The 19,358-nt window shown below is 37.0% G+C and overlaps 1 protein-coding gene across 5 annotated transcripts in view; it reads right to left on the bottom strand.

The window, feature by feature from the left end:
* Nucleotides 1-528: 528 nt before the first annotated feature.
* The window catches only part of PXYLP1 (2-phosphoxylose phosphatase 1), a 58,678-nt gene continuing 39,848 nt past the window's right edge, over nt 529-19,358 (bottom strand). For all 5 annotated transcript variants that reach the window (XM_054835713.1, XM_054835712.1, XM_054835715.1 and 2 more), the window contains 4 exons: nt 17,256-17,417; nt 16,158-16,284; nt 5,437-5,576; nt 529-2,870 (listed from right to left, as the gene is read on the bottom strand). In XM_054835713.1, the coding sequence (XP_054691688.1) occupies nt 1,939-2,870; nt 5,437-5,576; nt 16,158-16,284; nt 17,256-17,417 (1,361 nt within the window). In that variant the 3' untranslated portion in view covers nt 529-1,938. The remainder of the gene's footprint in view (nt 2,871-5,436; nt 5,577-16,157; nt 16,285-17,255; nt 17,418-19,358) is intronic.

Genomic DNA, 19,358 nt, shown 5'->3' with positions numbered 1-19,358 from the left:
GAAGCAAAGGCTGAGGAAGAGAGAAGGGAAATGAGGAATGAAATCCCAGTTCCCATACCTCTAAGCATAAAGAGAACTCTGGCTAGAGGTTAACAATACTTCATATTCAGCCTTATCACCATTATTAGGGATGCCCTTCAACACAGCAGCATTGACTGAGATTAGACATCCAGAAAGGACAAACATTTGACATCTGGGGCAATCTGAGGAACTGCAGTTAATACAATCTGATCTTTCTGCATCTGTCTCACTTTCTTCTTGATGTATGACTGTGCAGATGAACACATTTCCTGGCACCCAACTTAACTGATTTAACTAGGGGAATTAACCCAAGGTCTGCTTCAGACCTCAAGTAGAATGCTTATTCTATTTCAGTATTCATGAAATGTTTACCTGCCCCTTTCTCAGACTGGGAACCAAAACATATTAAGTGCAGAAGTTACTAATGCAACAAGCAGCTTAACAATACACACTTACCTTGTTACTGCAAACAGCTCAGGAAGTCAGAATAAATATAACACACAAGTATACAAAGAGTCCCAAAAATTTTATTTAAAGAAACATGTTCAAACGCAGCATTGAAAACAGAGAGAGTGGAATGCCAATAGTCAGAGAACTTATGCTGAGTTATGTTTTCTTTGATAAACTAGCACCATTGAATCACAAGTTACAGACTAAATTATTTCTAGAGGTGTAAAAAACCTCCACCATTATAAAATTTCTATGAGTTCTCTTAAAAATTGGTTCTCAATTTACTACTCCTAAAGAGATGAAAGCAGTTGGAAGTACAAGATTTCATATCTACTCATTGTTCAAGTTACCCATAAAAGACAGTTTATTCTTAAGTCTAAACATCCTGATCAAGGGGAAAAAAGGTCTAAAAGTCAGCTCCACAAGTCTTTACAAACTAAACAAGTAAGAAAGATCTACTGTGTTATAAATATACACAGTACAATATGTACAAGTCTTACAAAATAATAGCTTCCTAGTCCATAAAAATACTAACTCAACTACAAAATTTTCTTAGTGTTTAGTCAAGCTGTCTCAGGCAGTCACTACATCAAATTCCTAAAACACTGATTTGTTCCATAGCACAGCAGCTTGAACATGTTCACAATAAGAAAGAGCCCAACACTTCACCATAAGACTCATTTCTAATCCTAATTTTCCACTCAGGTTTAGCAGTAATGTTAGTGTTTGCTATTTATTTTAATGTCACAAGACCTTTACATATTTCTAGACTGTGTTTGAACTATTCAAAGTGCTGAAAGTGCGATCAAAGATTAGAGTTTTGAATCCATTTTCCAGTACACTCTTCTCTGGCACTGGCAACAATAGCCAAGTATTTATAGGTCTGTGAGGTCAAAAAGGCACATGCTCATTCGTACGTGCTCAGGTAAGTATGCACAGATACACACATACACTTTACTTTAAAGACCTGCCCCTAAACATTAGAATGCTTCCTTCTGAGTAGGAAGCTTCAAGAATTCCTTCGACAGGGTTTAATGCAGATGCCTGGAATTCATAAAGACCTTGATACAAATTGCTTAAAATTACTCTAAGATGGTGGTGAAAAAAAAGAATGGTTTTGGTTTTAAATTTATGGTATCCAAGTATTGCTCTGGAATACAGAGAAACAAAGTCTATGCTCTCTCTTTATCAAGCAATATCCAGGTTACAGTAGCCCATTTGATCTATCATTTCATTACAGTTAACACAGCATACGTGAGCATACACATATACATAACACACTCTCAGTATTTGTTCTTCTACTGGAGAACGTCTGCAGTCTGAATTAAAACTATTCAAAGAATGTTTCAACCAATATCTTTTTGTACTTACACATACAAGAAATAACAAAACTGAACTGCACCTCAACCGGAATACAGACTTTCGCTGATACACAAGTTAACGTTGCTTCCTTTTCACTTTCCTTCCCTACAGTGGTCTTCTACGACATGCATCATAATAACTAGTGCTGTTAAAAACTAAGAACATATCCCTCTTGACAAAGTTGACAAATTTTTCTAGTGGGCACATTGGTTTGCTGGAACGTTTATAATAATCCTTGCAAAACGAGGTCTGGAATGTGACATCAGCGCCGTTATACAGGATGCGGATAAAGTGTTCTTTGGGTCTCTTCCCGTCTTGCCACAGCTCAAAAACTAATCTGGCAGCAAATCTAGGAAATCTGGCCTCTGTAATGCCCAAGGCACTAAGAACAGGTGACAATGTGACATCATGTGCTGAGTAAAGAACAAATACTTCTTCTTTCTTGCCTTCTGCAATACGCTGCAGCCGATTAACAGTCTGATTGAGGAGAGGATGAGTAGCCAATAGTGCATACAAGAAATAAAGTTTCTTTTCCTGTCTTTCTCTCTCATCCTCCAACTGATGTCTTTTAATGACTTTGAAGTGTTCCATACCAATGCAGCCAGTTTTGGTACATGGAAAACTGACATTGTGGCAAAAATAGCACAAGAGAGAATCTATTGGGTTAGAAGCTCTCAACTGCCTGGTGGGAATGCCTACAATCTTTGCCATATCCACATATATTTTCTCCAAATCATTGTTTTTCACCCGTAAACTGTACTGTCTGCGCTGTTCCTCTTCCAGATAGTGGTTTCGCATGGGACAGTCACAGCTTCCAGAGCAAAAAATGGTGCTCCACTGATGCCTCATGTTAATTTTCTTCCAGTCAAAATCTGGCAAAAACGTGTAGAGCAGCGCCAATGCACTCTGCAGGGTTCGACTTTTTCCTGTTGTCTCCAAGTAGAGCTGTTTTGCTGTCCAGTCCCTCAGAAGCAGTTTATGTTTATTTATATAAATTTCTCGTAATAGTTGTCCATTTCGCAAGTGTTGTACAACCCCTGAAAAATAATTTTTTAGGAAATTACAACACATGATTAGAATCTTCTTAGTTTTGGAGAAAGAAACAAAAATGCAGCTTGCAGTCTTACTGATAAAAGAACAATTAGTTAAAAGGTTATGAACTTCAAAACTGAACTTCACCTATGCTTGACTATTAGGAAAATCGTGTGAAATACAAGATAACTGCTATTCTTCAGAATCTCTCAGATTCTAGGAGTTGAACTGAGATATAAATAGGAAAAGCTAGTTCCATGACATTTGTTTAAAACCTTAGTGCTTTAATATTTGTTCTTTGAACTAGAGACACAGACTGAATGAGTCTAACACGACTATAAAAGATGGTTATGAAGATGGATCCAGACTGCACCTTAGTCAGGTTTTCAGATAGGCAGTGAATGCTGTGCTCCCTGCAAATTTATGGCAGCCAGTAAAAGTACCAGCAGTCAGGAAACGAATACACAGAATGTAAACCAGTGTGTAGACTCACAAAACAGAGTGATGAGGTGCGGCAATCGCATCAACCTTTCTCCTCCATCCTCCTTCAGGAAGTACTCAAACTGCTTGATAATTCTTATGCTAATGCTCTGCCTTTATCCAGCTGTAAAGGAAGAGGGTGCGTATCCTTCTCACAAACCAAAACCTTTACTCCGGAATCCACCTTGCTTGTGTTATCCTCTCGCAGCAGCAAAGCGAGAGGCATGAACCCTTTATGCACTAGAACATCTGTATAACTTGCTACAGGCAATAGGAGTCCCAAATGCTAGCTCAGTTACAAGCTGCACGCAGTAACAAATTAAGTTTCACACAAACCATGCTGCATTAGGAAGAGTTCCTTGGTAACCTGACTAGATTTCTCCTGATGTCACTTTGCAAGACTTGACGCTGGCATAACACAAATATTTCTTCTGATGGGATCCCAAAACATATGAGGATTTCACAGGCAAGTTTTGGACTAAAAAATACAGATTCTTTGGAAGACAGTTGGCAAGAGGAAAGTGTTCTAACTCCCCAAAACTTCAACGCTCTTTTCATTCTCTCTGGTCAGTCTCCAAATCCTTCGACTACCAAGATCCACTGATATGCTCATTCACTCATTGGTATTTAAGACAAAAATGGCACCACAGTTAAAAGCAAGGTGTGGGAATAAAATGAAATGGATCAATGTTAAAATTTGAAAAGACACAGGAGAACAACAAAGTATTATTACTGTGAATTTTCAAATTAAATTAGCAAATGTTGAAGAAAAAAAATCCACATGTGACTAACCCTTTTCACAATCACATTTCTACCCAGTTGTGCAACAGTACGTTTCCACATGTTTGTGGTAAAGGACTTCTGTATTTTCGGTTTTAATTTTTGGCACTGATATGAATACACGCAGAAAAGTAAGTGCAAACAAACACATACACTTCAGTTATACCAGTCCAGCTGGCTATTCTGGGTAGAGAACACAATTCCAAGAGCTGTGGAACCTGTGAAAATCCATTTCTTACAAGTTGGCAACTTGTTTCTATACTTCTTACCTTTTGTTCCCCTTACATTTCCTATCGTCTAGTGACAGCAGTCTCATATCTTTTCCAAATGGCCCTTTTATCTCTGCTCTGATCCAGCGCTACATCCAGTTTTCCGCTCCAGTCCCAAACCCTTGGTCTTTTCCTACCATTCCCAATGCCCCCAGCACCACAATACTCCCAGCTCTCCACATACTTTCTTCTACATAGCCCGTAGCACTCCAGTTACCCCCATCTCCCCTGCTCTTTTGGTACTGGTAAACTAAACATGTTCACTAGCAGAATTCAACAGCCTTTCTCTCAGTGATAGTATTGATGAAGTCTCAAAACTTTGCTATTTAAAAAAGTTGTTTGGGATTTAATTGCTGATATTTCCACCTTTTCTCTCAATAACTAGCTCAGCTGAACTGATAGATGGAATAAGAAAATAAGCTTCATTTTCCTGCGGTGAAAATACACATAAATATGCCAGAAAGCGCGCTCTTGGAACTTCACTACAAAGCTTGGGGGTGGAGGGGGAAAGGAACAGGCACTAGATGTGTACAGTTTTTCTATGTCCATAATATCAAATATCCATAATATCAAATGTGCCTGTTAGATCAGTAGTTACATCACAAGTGAAAACTTGCAACTAGGTGTCCTGGAGTTCCAGGGCCATTCTGAATTACAAACCAATCAGTAATAGACTACCAGATTTTCCTCAGGAGGGGTTCAGCAATGCCACTTTTTACAAGGGTAACAAAGCAATTTTGTGGTGTGGAGCAACATCAAGGAAAACGTGCTCTGACTTGATACAAACCAAGTTAAAAAAGATGCCAAGCACGATCAATCTGTAACAGAATTGGCAAGCATGGTTTCTAGAACTGTTGCCACTTTTACGGTAGAGAATCTAATACTTTATTCATACTGCAGCATAACCTAGGCTATGACCAACATTATAAGCTTCCTATAAAAAAAGCATTTATTTCAGTATAAAGAAAAATAGAAGATCCCTTTTCAGGCAGACTGTATTTAAGAGAGCAGAACAAAAGATAAAGCTGCTATGGAAACTTACCTGTCTGTGTTAGCTCTCCCATTTCACACAAAGAATGGCTGGGGTAACGAGGCAGGCTGCTTAGGGAACCATCCATTTGGGCTGCAGACCCCTTGGACATGTGTTTAATGAAAGGTTCAAGCTGAGGATGAGAAGGTTTCCTAGAGAAGTAAACCAAAATGTGAAAACTTCCAAAAGCAGATGGGAAAACAGCTCAAGAGAGTCAAGTATTCTGTTAGCTCAGAAATTTCACAGTGTGAGGTTATTTCCCACTGAGACAACATCTGCTCTTACTCAGGACTTTTGCAAGTACACAAAAGAAATCGAACTACTTACTAATTACCAAAGAGCTATAAGGAAACCAATGTCTTGTCATGTTAAAATTATGATACCTTTCGGTAAGTAATTTGGAAGTTTTTTTTTTTTCTTTTTTGCTTTTTGAACGCAGTCACTAATACTGTGTACCAAAAGAAATACTCTCTCCAGTTTCTGAAGTACCATTGCACTTTAACACCACAGCTAAAGACACTAGCACTCTAAAGGGGTTCAAATAACCAATATTTTAAGTAGATGATCTTGAAGGAATTCTCAAGTTTTGTAATGTACAGTCTCAGCCTTTATTTCTAATTGCTTCAGGCTTCAAATCAAATAGCACATGCAGCCTCAGTTAAGTGGTACCCAGAAAGGAGTATCCAGTGGCCCCATCAAATGTGGAAGTCATTGTTTTGGGTATTGTACTATTACCTGGGAAGAAAGAGTCCAGCACTACTGGACACTTAAACAGAATATATACAAAAAAGTCTAGGTTAACTCACTGAAACAGAGTACAAGTCAGTGACAGAATGCTTAGATCTCCTAAACTGTACTGCAAATTTCAAACACACTCAGCTCACTGTTGTACTGCTGTGCTGAAAACTACATGTGCAAAAAAGTTCACAAACAATGTAATTGAAAGGGATTTAAACCTTTTAAAAAAATATGATCACACTTCTACAACAGAAATACATTAGATAAGTAGGGATTTCTTTGTTAAATGTCAAAGTTCAACAAATGTCACACAGTAACCTCTCTACTTTTGTGCAGACTTAAATCAGAAACTGGCAACCCAACTCTGCCCCAGATGGTTCTCATTTTAAAAGGACTTTCAGTCTGAATACGGTATTTTTTTCTGTCTCACAAATATATATATATATATATAAAAAGATGATAAACACAAGCCTCAGACTTCTGTAAAACTTCTCTGACTAAATTTATTGTTCATATTTACACTTTGCTAAAATGATAAACTGTTTTGATACAAAAACCTCACGTCTAAAAAAAACCTTCCGTAACTGCAGGAACCACAAGAGGGAGCAATAACACTACTAAGTATGAATAAGTGTCTGGAATCAAAGTTTACTAGGACAAAGCCCTTCATGCTGACATAGAAGAGCCAACTGCAAAACTCTTCAATTAGAGAGCACCTCTTGCAGAGCTATGCTCACTGCACACGTATACAGGAGTTCTCATAAGAATCAGTGCCTCTGCCAACAGAAAAGGAGATCATTGCCATATTTTATAAAATTTGAATTTTCTGGTATTTAATTTACCTTCAGAAAAAAAAAAAAATCAGGAAAATATTACAATAAATTATGGTACAACTGCCAGTAAAAAAACATGCAAAATGAGACAAAAAGAAAAATGAGAGAAAAAAATCTTTTTTTTCATTTTTACTTCAAATTGAAAGGAAAACCAGCCAATTTATGACATTCTAAATCTACTGCTTCTTCTATATATTACAATTTCAACAATGCAACTGAAGATCAATATTTGAGAAGCAGAAGTACATAAAATAGGCTTTGTTCCTTTGTTCCTTTCTAAAGCAGTGGAGGCTTCCTGTTGTACTAAGCATACGTTAGAAAGCTTAATCCAGCTCCAGATGTGAATTTCAAACAGAACTTTTTGTACACTATTTTCACAGCCCAGCAGTACAATCCAAAAGTGGAATTATTATTTGAGAAAATTAAATTAAATCCATTATCAAATAACTTTTTAAGCTTATTACAGATGTAGCATGCTAAACTACCAATTTTCTAAACTTCGCACTTCAAAAAACTCTAAATATGAATAAACTGGCAATCATTATTCTCCTTAAACCCTATTTACTTAACCAGCAAGTTCTGCAAATACATGTGCAAGAAAACTTAAAGAACTGCATTATCTGTCCTGCTTCCTTTGCTGCTTTGCTTACAAAAACCTGAACTCTAATAGAATCAAACCTGTACTGATAAAACTGTCAGCAGTCACTTGTGGGAAGGAAGAAAGGAAAAAAGAAAGAAAAGTATTTATCAATGCTTTGCAAAAAGATTTATCAGCCAAGATAAACTAACATCCAAGATAAAATAATAAAATGTATGATAATTTATAAAATTATATTCCAGTTTATTAATATAGCTTTTCATATACACGTGTAGATCCAAGTTACTTAACTTTGGATTACGTTACTTTTGAAGTGAGCACAAGTTAAGCACATGCTTGCAGAAGTGAATTATCAAATGTGACTGTAAGACATATTTCTGAATATAAATTCAAAGCTTACTACTTGTTAAATATATTCTAGGGGAAGAAAAAAAATAAAATAATCAAACAATAGAAATAAGAGCCATTCTGCCTGAAGGGGACAGCCATCTCAAGCTACAATGTACTTCTATTCTGCATGTAATCCTCACGTAGATAACAAAATTCTGAACATACTGGCAACTCTCCTGGTTAACCCCATATAACTGAGGAAATGAAACCTTATTTTTCTCAACAGCAAAATTTACAGCATCACTTAGGCTACTAGCTAACAAATGATTCCCCTTGTCTGTCCCAAGATTTCTCTTTTATTTAGAATATGAACCCTCCTGTTGAATTGGCTGATTTACAGATGCCGCAGGAGATGGAGTATCTAGGCAACACAGCTAAGACTGCTGGGACTGTGTGAGCAGGAAGCAAAGAAAATTACTCAGTTGTATAGTTGAAAAGACTGAAATAGCCTTAAAATTTTATTTCCATTATAGTAATCAGAAAATAAAAATGGGCTAAAGAGACATCCTCCTGTAATTTGCTGGACATTACAATGGGATGCTACCACTTTTGGGAAATGTATTAATACAATAAATATTTCAAATTTTGTCAGAACATGGAACGGCTTTTCACCTAACACCACTAGTAACAGTCACACTTTTTCCTAATTTTGAACATTTATTTCCCATTTTTAATGTCTGTTAATTTGCCTTTTAATGATTTTATTTTTGTAAAACAAATTTTATCTAACAAAACTGAGGATGCTTCTTTTCCCTCAAATAATGAATTCAGCTTGTCTTTTTGTTATTTACAAACTAAACACTGGGATAATAGATCCCAGATTTAATAGTGTAATTTTCATGCACTAGCATTAAAATGGACCAACATTTAAATCCTTATTCAACATCTAAACATCTTATTTGTAAGGGTCTTAAAAACTTTAATACTGAAATGTCATCTCTTTATTGCTACACTGTAACCAGTGTACATGGAAATAAATCATACTGCGCAACTATCTGAACTACACATGTATTTTTGCCAGCAACTGAGCTGACATCCTTCAGTATAAATTTCCCTTTTCCTTGAGGAGTTTAGATACAAAAATGTAGAGGTGTGGTGATTTTTTTTTTTTTTTGGAGAAGCAAACACTAACTGGCTAGTTGTTCTGAAATAGTGCGGCAGTGTGAGAAACCACTACCAGAGCGAGCATATGCACATGACATGTCAGAAAACCTGCTGATAGATTTTTGGATGGCTTAGCTATAACGGCACAAAATACGGTGTCAGAAACATGCATGAAAATACATTTATTGCATCTATTATATATGTGCAGAGGCATGAAATAGAACTCATATAGCTCAATGTTAAGTTCAAGCATATTATACAGCAAAGCCTCAATTCTTGCACAGCAGCACAGAAACTGTTATAGGACATTTTTGCACCGCACCCCCATGAGACTAACTGAATTCAAGACTTGGAAGGTCAGTACTTAGGAACTGCTATTGGAGACAGTGGGGCTTTCTGCCCCTGCATAAAGCGATGCTCAAACTGAGTGCAAGGAAGCCTCTTTTGATAAGAGTTTAGCTCTTTGAGCTAACTGCCTTTGTTTTAAAAAAAATAAAATATAATAATTAATAATGATAAAGAATCACAGCATGAAGACCATTGCTAGACTTGATAGTTAATTAACAGTGCAAGAAGAAAGTCATCCTTGCTTCTCAGGACTACTTGTCTCAGGACGACTCAGAAAAATATTGCTATTGATTTATATTGCCTACTTGTGGAATATTTTCTTCCCTAGTGATCCTTGTGAGCAGAAACTGGTTTTATTAAAGAATTAAGACATAAATAGAAATCAAATCTAAAGCAGAGTTTTGTTTCTCCTTTAGAGCTAAGCTGCAAATCAGACCAAAGTCAATTTTGGTAAAAATTCCCCACTCTTCAATCCTTACATTTATTAATTTTAGGGCTAATTTTGATCAAAATTAATTCCTCAGTAGGAACAGGTTGAGATTCCTTTAACATTCTTTCCTATCAAAGCTATTGGACCACTGAACTATTGCCTTATTTCTACTACGTATACTGTAACATGAAGTACAGTGTAAGCCTTGTTTCTTCAACAAATCTGATAGTCAAACCACAGCATACGATCTATCCTCCGACACAGTAAAGTGAATACTCTTTTGAGCCACCTACAAATTCGAGACTAAATATCTATAAAAATTGCAAAGTTCATCTCATTAAGGTGAAGTACAATATTTAAGAAACAGAAGTGAAAAAACATTATCTTGAACAAGACTACATGCAACTACAGTTTATTTAATAATTTACATGTTCATAAAAACTGAAGAGTGGCATAAATAATGTACCTTCATCACCATATAAGATGCTAGAGACAAAAAAATATTCTGGTCAAGGTTACGATTAAAAGAGAAACTGCAATAAAAGAAATACACTCATTACTGAGATCAATTACTAAGAGTCATTTATTTAAAAGCTAAAACTGAATAGTTTATCAAGCAAAAAACTACCAGCAGATTACAGATGCTTCACAGAATTGAGGAGGGGTGAACTTTTTATTCACCTTACCTCTGATGCTGCACAGTGCTGTCCTCTCACAGCACTATACTCGAGTTCTGCAGGAGATTTATATGCCTCAGGAAAGGACTCGTGGAGGCGGACAGTGATACAAATGAGGTATTGATTAATTTGTTTTTGTATTCCCAAACAGCATTTATCTATGCAAATGTCACTTTCCTTAGTAAATCCAGAATTTGCAAAAGCCAAAACTGCAGAAATCTCTGTGCAGAAACCTCTGCAGAAGCTGCAGAGCCCCCAGCACGTCACTTGGTGAGTAAACGTGAGCACGCCAGGCGCACGCCAAGCTTCTGATAAATGAATATTACCTTTTTGTAATTTATCATACTAGATTCTGTCTGCTAACTGTACCAAAAGCATGTCCTTTTTCTCTTAAAATGCAAAAAATAATTTTATAACTCCAAGCAAAAATAATGTGTTTTCAGTGAATTTCAAGTAGACAAAAAAGTGCTAGATCAAAGGACTACACTGTTTCCTTTTCAGAAGGCAAATGAATGGAAAGAGTCACTAAGAACAACAACAGATTACTGTAGTCTACAAAAGAGATCCTTAAAACAGCATTAGTACTGTTGGGGTCTATTTATTCATAAAGGTCTTACAGCTTTTACATTTTTATACCAAACTCTACAGGGATCCAGTCTACTTCACTGCTCTTCTGAGTCTTTAAGAGAAGTCCGAAGAGGCCTCAGGAGACCTTTCTTCATCTAATTCTGGTCTGGATCATGCTTTGACCTCGCTCCAAGTCAAATCCACACCTCTGTTAGCTCACAGTATGATACTTGCCTCTCCCATGCTTTTCTCTCTCATTTTTCTGGCAGTTTCAAGATACGTGCATATTGAACTTAAAATTCAAATATTTGTTAGTAAGCTTCTTATGATTAACATCAACACCTCTCAAAACACCTTAAAGCATATGCCAATTAACCCAGCATACTATCAAATTATAGCAGTCTTCTGAAATCATTGTAGCATCTTCTAAAAAGCATTTCTTCTTTCTCTCGCATACAAACTCAATGAGAGACATTGCATATTTGTTTACTTTTGGCACTATAAATGTAAGATACAAAGGGAAAAAGAAGTGAGAGATTAATTTATCCACCCCCCTCCCATAAGCAAACACTACAATGAAACGATTTTCATAACATCATTCAATTACATTTCTTGAGGACGAAAGTATATATTATTCAGTTCCCTTTGGAAATTTGCATCCAGAACAATGATGATGATGATGATAATTGCAGTTTTAGATGGAAGAAATCTCCAAAGCATTTAATCCATTTGCTTATATTCATTCCACACTTATATGTCACAATCCATAATTCACAAAACCGAAGCGTGACCTCAAGGCTACTTTGCATACCCATTAGAAGTCCATGGGGCTGTAGCATAATCTGCTTAATTAATGAATTCCATCAGCTGAATGCCAAGTCAAATAAAGAACAGACTGAATATGAGCAGCACACTTATCTGAAACCAAAGTCCAGAAAGCTTAAACAAGCCAGACTTTCAATCAGACATCTCAACTTAATTACACAGCATCAAGAAACCTTCAGTTCAAAGGTAGCAATTATATACCTTGTAATACTCTCAATATAAATACGTTTACAATTGAGCACCAAATTTACATCACAAAAGAATATAAGCTTGACAGCCAAACATGGCAAATAGCTTCCTGATGTTAAAGTAATAAATGTTCCATTCGAAACAATGGTGGAAGCAGTAACAATTCTAGCTTTATTCAAGAAAGGTCAGCTTTAACACATCTGGACAGAACGGTACAGAGCCAACTCCTTTAATCTTTCTGCTGCCCTTTCAAAGTTGGCCAGGAGATTCTATTTTACACAAAACTTTGTTCTCAAGGAGACAAGGTCTTTTTGGTTCTCCACTCATTTTTAGTGGCTGTGAATGGTAGCGGATCGATCTATCACCTATATATTGATATTCTAATGCTTCGTAAATCAGTAACAGCCAAGGGTATCTACACTGCTGGCCTCCTCACATCCCAACACTACACCCTCTTAACTGCTTGACTTGGTCATTCTGTTGGCAGTGTCAAAAGCTGCACTACTTGCTTGCCTTTTATGGATAGTTTTCCTGACTCCAGGGCCTTCACGTTGTATTCTGTGCCTGAAACTGAAGTGGAAATAGCTATAAAAGCTTCTCTGACAAATAAAAAACTGAGGTCTTGCGTGGCACTGTAATTTTGAGAAATACAGCTACTCATCAAACTTCGTCACTTGCAGTTAACATCTCTGCAATAAAGTTCTCTCACATACATTCTAACATGACAGATACTGAGCAAGATCAGAGCCTTTAAGAACTCCAAAAGGAATCCAGATCATATTTCTTTACTTAGTATTTCATGCTGAAAATAATCTCACCCCTTAAAGGCAGGTCATTAAAAATGTTATCATAGCTATTAGCAAATGATTCATTTTTCATCTTGTTAGAGAAATTAATTGCCCACTCAATTCTATGGTAGAGATAATGAGTTTGGTCTCCTGTCTGCAATCTCAGGCTGCATGTCTAATTTCACAAAGCCAGTCCGCTTGCAGTGGGCACAGGACACTGTTGGGGTTGGGCACATCTCCGAGAATTCAAATTCCTCCTGAAGGACGTTAGATAAGATCACTGACTGCTACTTCTTGACAAAACAAGCATTTTGGAGGAAGTTGAAGTATGATTACAGAAAAGAAGCAGCCAACATGATAGGAAACTTTTTTAAAAAAGAATTGCACTATTTAAAAGGTCCCAAACCATGATCACTTATAAAACTTGTTGAGTCAGAAAATCGGATCTTTTGGTTTGTACTCATAGACAGGCATGCCAAAGGAATAGTCTCCTTCCAGAAAAGGAGGATATGGTTTTGCTTGATTTCTGATTTTGATACTTGTACCAAGCAGCTAAGAAAGATGTAAGTACATTATATACACTCTAAAACCAGTGAAACTGGAAGCTATTTGAATCTTCTGAATTCCAATGACATGTTTTCTATAAAAAGCAGATTCCTCGTGTCTATTTTTCTTCCGATTTTTCTCTTAAAAATGTATGCAGACATTTTTGTATCTATACTTGCATATACTGTAGACAAAAGTGTATATATATTGAATATTGTATTTTTCCTCTGTTTAGAGGAAAAAGTTACAAATTTTCCTGTTTAGATCTTCATACAAAACATAGGCAGATAGATAGGGCAGCCTGAATATAACTTCAGAGCTCCTAAGCCTGTTTCCTACAAACAGGTAGAGAGACAGATGGGCTAAAACTGATGATGGTTTCAAACAGTCACAGGGTTTTACCCAAACCACCATAACAGTAGCTTGATTCAGCAATGGCAATTACTTTTCAATTACTCAGGCCAAATAACATTACAACACTGACTACAACTGAAGACAGCATTGCAAGCCTTGCAAATTTCAGGACATCTACTAATAACAAGGGCGATTTCTTTTATACAGCCAGATATCTGAAAAGCAATGTATTTCAGGTTTCCTCAGAGAAAGATCTAATTTGCTGATCATTTTCTGCCAGCCTTTGTGTCCACTACTGTGTCTATCTAGTTGGTAAGCCTCTAATCCAGCTTCCCATCACCTTTACAAATATATTGGGTTTGTGTGGCAAGGCTTTGGTAGCGGGGGAGCTACAGGGGTGGCTGCTGTGAGAAGCTGCCAGAAGCTTCCCCCCGTGTCCAGCAGAGCCAATGCCAGCCGGCTCCAAGACGGACCCCGCCACTGGCCAAGGCCAAGCCCATCAGTGACAGTGGTAGCACCTCTGGGATAATGGATTTAAGAAAGGGAGAAAAAAAAAAACCAAAACAGAACCAAAAAACAACGACAACTGTGGGGCAGCAGCAGCCAGAGAGAGGAGTGAGAATACGTAAGAGGAACAACTCTGCAGACACCAAGGTCAGTGGCCCTACTGTGCAATATTACTACTGCATTTGGTTTTTAATATACTTGAACCTGAAACTGATGCAGGACCAGATATGAAAATCAGTTCATTTTTTCAAATGGAACTGCCGCAGACTAGCTAATCACAAACCTAAAAGCGTACCATAATCCATCTTCTCCTTCAGAGATTCTTTTGTTAAAAGCCCACCGAGGAAAAGCTGAAAGGACATGCTATTTCAGGTATAAAAGATAAAATCATAAATGCTTCTGATGACTGGAAGCTACTAAAATTTTAAGGAACAGGGCCCATGAATCTATCAAAACAAGAAACAATTATTTGGTATATCTAAGTCAGAAACGCACTTTCAGCGTGCTGTTAACGTTTTCAGCACGACAGAGTAAAGCTACTTCTGAATAATTCCATGCCAGAAAAGCAAGAACATCATTTCTTTAAAGACAGAGGAGATTCCATGCTACTCTGGAAAAATGTATTTATGGTATATCTACACTGCTTTATGTACCAGTAGATCAGTAGCCCTACCATGCCTCTTTTCCCAAGTAATGTATGCAGCTACACAAAGCAGATGCAGCCCCAGCCACTGAGATCTCCACATCTGACACTGCTAAGTGGGCAGCACCATAAAAGTGTAGATTTGCCTAGAGGTTTTGCTAACACATCTGATAGTTTTTCTTGATATTTTTCTTTTACCTGTAAGAATTCAGTTGGTTCACTAGAAAGTCCTCTGTTGGAAAAAAAAAAAAATCATATATCACATCACAGATGCTACTTAAAAGGCAAAAAACCACCTGTAATTAAGCAAATTAGGACAAAGGCTGGTGATTAACATCATCACTGTTTATTTCTACACTATACTTCATCTTTATCGACGAGTAAATTCTAAACAAGAAAGGCAGGTTCTTCCACAAGGAAGAGAAGCAATTCAGACTTATCTACAGTTCAAACTGGTTCAGGTATGAAGACAGGCATCAGCAAGCTACAAAATGTGATGTTAGACAGAGGCACACTATACAGAAATGTAAATGACGTCTTAATGGCAGTCAGACAGAAATAACTTGTGTGTGTGACACTTTTAAACAGGGAGTGGTAACTACAGGAAAAAAAGGTAGTTTTCAAGCTGCAAACAGTGCACTTTGTTTAACCTGTATTTTAATAGTTAAATGTAAACCTCCCCCCCTCCTTTTTTTTTTCCTTAAAAGTAATTTGATACAAATCATTAAGGAAACTCTGATAACCTATATTTCTGAAAAAGAAAAAAAATAATAATATAAAACACAAATATCAATTTTCCTGTGGCAGTGACCAGCTGAGACCTTTTTGTTTTCACACAAAAGGAAGCATGCTTAGCTGAAATGGAAGAGACATTCACAAACACTGCACTTATATTTTCAAAACGTGTAGAAGCTTATCTAAGAGGAACAGTAACTTAAATATTCAATTAAATAGGTTTTACTTTTTACATAAATACCAAGAATTTCTTCTGGTTTGAACTGGTAGCAACTAATAGCTCCTCGTTCAAAGGAAATATTGTAAACCACTGATACAAGGCTTTTTTTTTTTTTAATCCACGACAATACACAAACATCAGATGTCACAGCGTACTTCAAGCTGCAGAAATTGTTTCCTGAAGAGGAACAAAATAATTATCAAAACACACGCTTAGTCATGATAAAAGCCAAGAATTTTACCTGCCAGGCAGCAACATGCAGTCAATGTCAGGTCTCTTTGTCTTGGGAATGGCATATAGCGGATACCTATCGCCATGTCGAATCAACACTTGAACTGACACTAGCTTAAAATAATGAGGTGCATGACCTATAGCAGAGGGGGGAAAAAAGAAGGAAAAAAAACCCCAAACAAACAAACACACACAAGAGAGAAAAAAAGTAAAAATTAAGTGAATGTTATCTAAATCATTCCCTTGCATGCTTTTTCTTTAAGAAAAAAAGCAAGTATAATTGGCTTGATAGCTTTGGTGTTACAATGAAACAATGAAAGAAAGCCCCCATAAGAAATGATAACTTACTGTCCCAAGAAAGATTTCACTTTAAATTGTAAAAACAATTTATACAAGATTCAGGTTCTCAGCACATTTTCCACAGTACACCTAGAGTCCAAAAACCATACAAGACATGATTCAAACACTGAGCTCTGCCAACATGATATGGCTACCCTAGTCTTAAGATGCCTCTCTTCCAGACCACTATCAAAATGACTGATTTTGCAGCATGCATTAGTTGGAGCTTTTTGATATACTAGTTTGTGATTTATTTTATATGCATTACTGGGATATGCTAATGAGACAATTCATTCAGACTAACTTGCTGCTGCAGCCACTACAGAGTGAAGAATGCAAATGTGCCTTCTAGCTCACTAAGTCTAATGGTTTGGAGCTCCAAAATTAATTAATTCTGGGTTTTTTTGTTTTTTTCAGAATTCCATCTCAACTGTTCTTCAGATGTTAATAATATAATTTGCAATGCAGCTCACTTGTAATAACCATTATAATTCAAATATTAAATATCTATATCACTCCCACTCCCCAATTTTAGGCCTCTAGTTGACCATTGACTAGAAGCAGAACCACTTCCAAAAAAATCAAGACAGAGAGGATACATAGAGAAGGAAAGAAGAACAGAATATTTGGAATGATTTAACATAATTCAGCAGGCATTTGCTGTACCTTCTCCAAGGACCAAAGAACTGACAATGCACAAAGTTATCGTTTCCAATGACAGCACATAGAAGCAAGTAACTAAACTGTCATTTCCATTCACAAAGCTTACCTTCCATGCTGCGTTCAGCAATGGTGGGAATATTGCAGTAAACGTGAGCTTCATAAACAGGATCTATTGCAGGAGGCTCAGTCAGCAAATCAGGCATTATTCTCTTCCGGCTTTTAGGATTCAAACCATCTTCCCTGATGGGGTTTACTGGGATTAAATGCACTGAAAGATACAAAACATATAGCATACACCTTTAGGAAAGTTTAAGGACATATAGGACTGACTTTTTTTTTTTTTTTTAAAATAATTACGCACAAAGACCGTGGTTTCCATGAAAGGATCCCACTCGACAGTTCAGATCTGTGTTGTAAATTTTTATGATTTACATAGTCAAGAAGGCAAGCCCAGAGAGCTCTTTAGCAAAGTCAGTCCTTGGCTAAGACTGCAAAAATACATCTGGATGTAGAACAACTCTGCCTTTTGCACTCTTCTTGAAGGTGCTTTTTCTCTCAGTCTCTCATGAAGCTCTACGAGCATGAGCAAGAAGAAAAGGGCCATTAACAGGCCCAGCTGTTTCTCATCATTTTAACTTAGTAACTGACATTGCAGGACATCAGCAAAAGATACAGCACAGTTACAATGAGGGTACTATAAATCACTGGAAAAACAAAGTAGTCAAGATTGAAGGTGCTGGATTTGGATTGTCCATCATTTTCCTAACTAATCCCCGCCCTTACATGGCTACCTTGCCAGCCTTAAATAGTCTGACTTGCCTAAAGACAATGCACACAAAATATATCTGTTGAAATGTAACTGAGAATACCACAAAAAATGTTAAATACAAAGAAATGTAGTTTATGCTTTCACACAGCAGGGAAATTAACAGAAATAACACCACTAGTCTTCCGACATGTAGAAGCATGCTGAAGCATATCTGAGTTGCGTTGACAATGTCTTTTTACCTTGTCTTGAGGTTTGAAAGCACTAGTTAATTTATGAACCTTACAAGACTACACCTGTAATAACAAATGCCCACTTTTTTTTCTGTTAGTAACTTCTGGTATTTGACAGGGGTAGATTTAGAGGTGAAAATGAGGAGGAAAAGTGTTCATATTTTTACCCCTATTAGTCTTCTGTGGTTAGAGGAAAAAAAGATGAGAGAACAAATTTCAAAGCAGAATTTTACTTATTCTTCTGGTTCAGTTCCTCAGTTGCATCTTGACTCCCAATCCTAATCTTAGGGGTGAATTTATTTGGCAATAGAGAGTTGTGCGGACAAAGAAAACGAATGAAGACAGCAAACTGAAGTGAAACACACAAAGATTTAGGAGCACGTAGCCATTAATATAACACAGACTCTTCATTCTTACACTACAATGCACTACTCTAAAAATTTTTATGCGGTTTCTCTTTGCCTGCCAAAACCAGAATTCAAGCATGTTCCATACCCTGGCTAACACCCACAAAGTGCAGTGACTTTAAACTCTTCCTGAAGCTGTTTCAGATTTTGCATATGACTGCCCACAGGACTGTGCTTGGCGAGAATATTGAACTGTAATTTTGACTTTGGCCACTTAAACTGCAGAGCTCAGCTGCCATTCCAGCATTTATTTATCAGATTCATTTTTTACCTCCTTCCATGTGCAGACTCAGATTACTGTGAGACACTGCAAACCACTGACCAGAAAACACTAGCAGTAACACAGAGCCTTGGCCATATCTCTCAGAGGTTGATAACTCTGGCTTGAAGGGGGCTTGCAGCAAATTTGCATTTGGGCCATAAATCCCAAACCTAAGAATGGGTTACAACTGTTGCTGGATTCTGCAAATAATCAGCATTGCCAGACAGTAGTTGCCTAAAAAGTATAAATGGGAAATTACAGCAATTGTTATATTGGTCAAGTTACCTAGCCAGAAAAGGTTAGGAGCAACAACTTTCAGCTTTCTGTTAACAAATTTTCTCTAGAGCAACCCACAACATTACTACTGCTCACTTAATATCATAAAAACATACAGAGTTTGCTTAAGTACTTGTAGAGGTCTTGTAACTCAATTTGGCTTTGACCCAGGAGCGTTTCAGAAGACAGGGGAAGCCATACCCCAATAGCAACAGCTACAAACTCCGGTGCTAAAATTTGGTTGTGAGATTTAAAAGCAAAATAA

Source organism: Grus americana, chromosome 9 (assembly GCF_028858705.1).
Source record: "Grus americana isolate bGruAme1 chromosome 9, bGruAme1.mat, whole genome shotgun sequence".
Taxonomy (NCBI): domain Eukaryota; kingdom Metazoa; phylum Chordata; class Aves; order Gruiformes; family Gruidae; genus Grus; species Grus americana.
The sequence above is the reverse complement of the archived record's forward strand: the minus strand, read 5'-3'. Positions and strand labels throughout refer to the sequence as shown.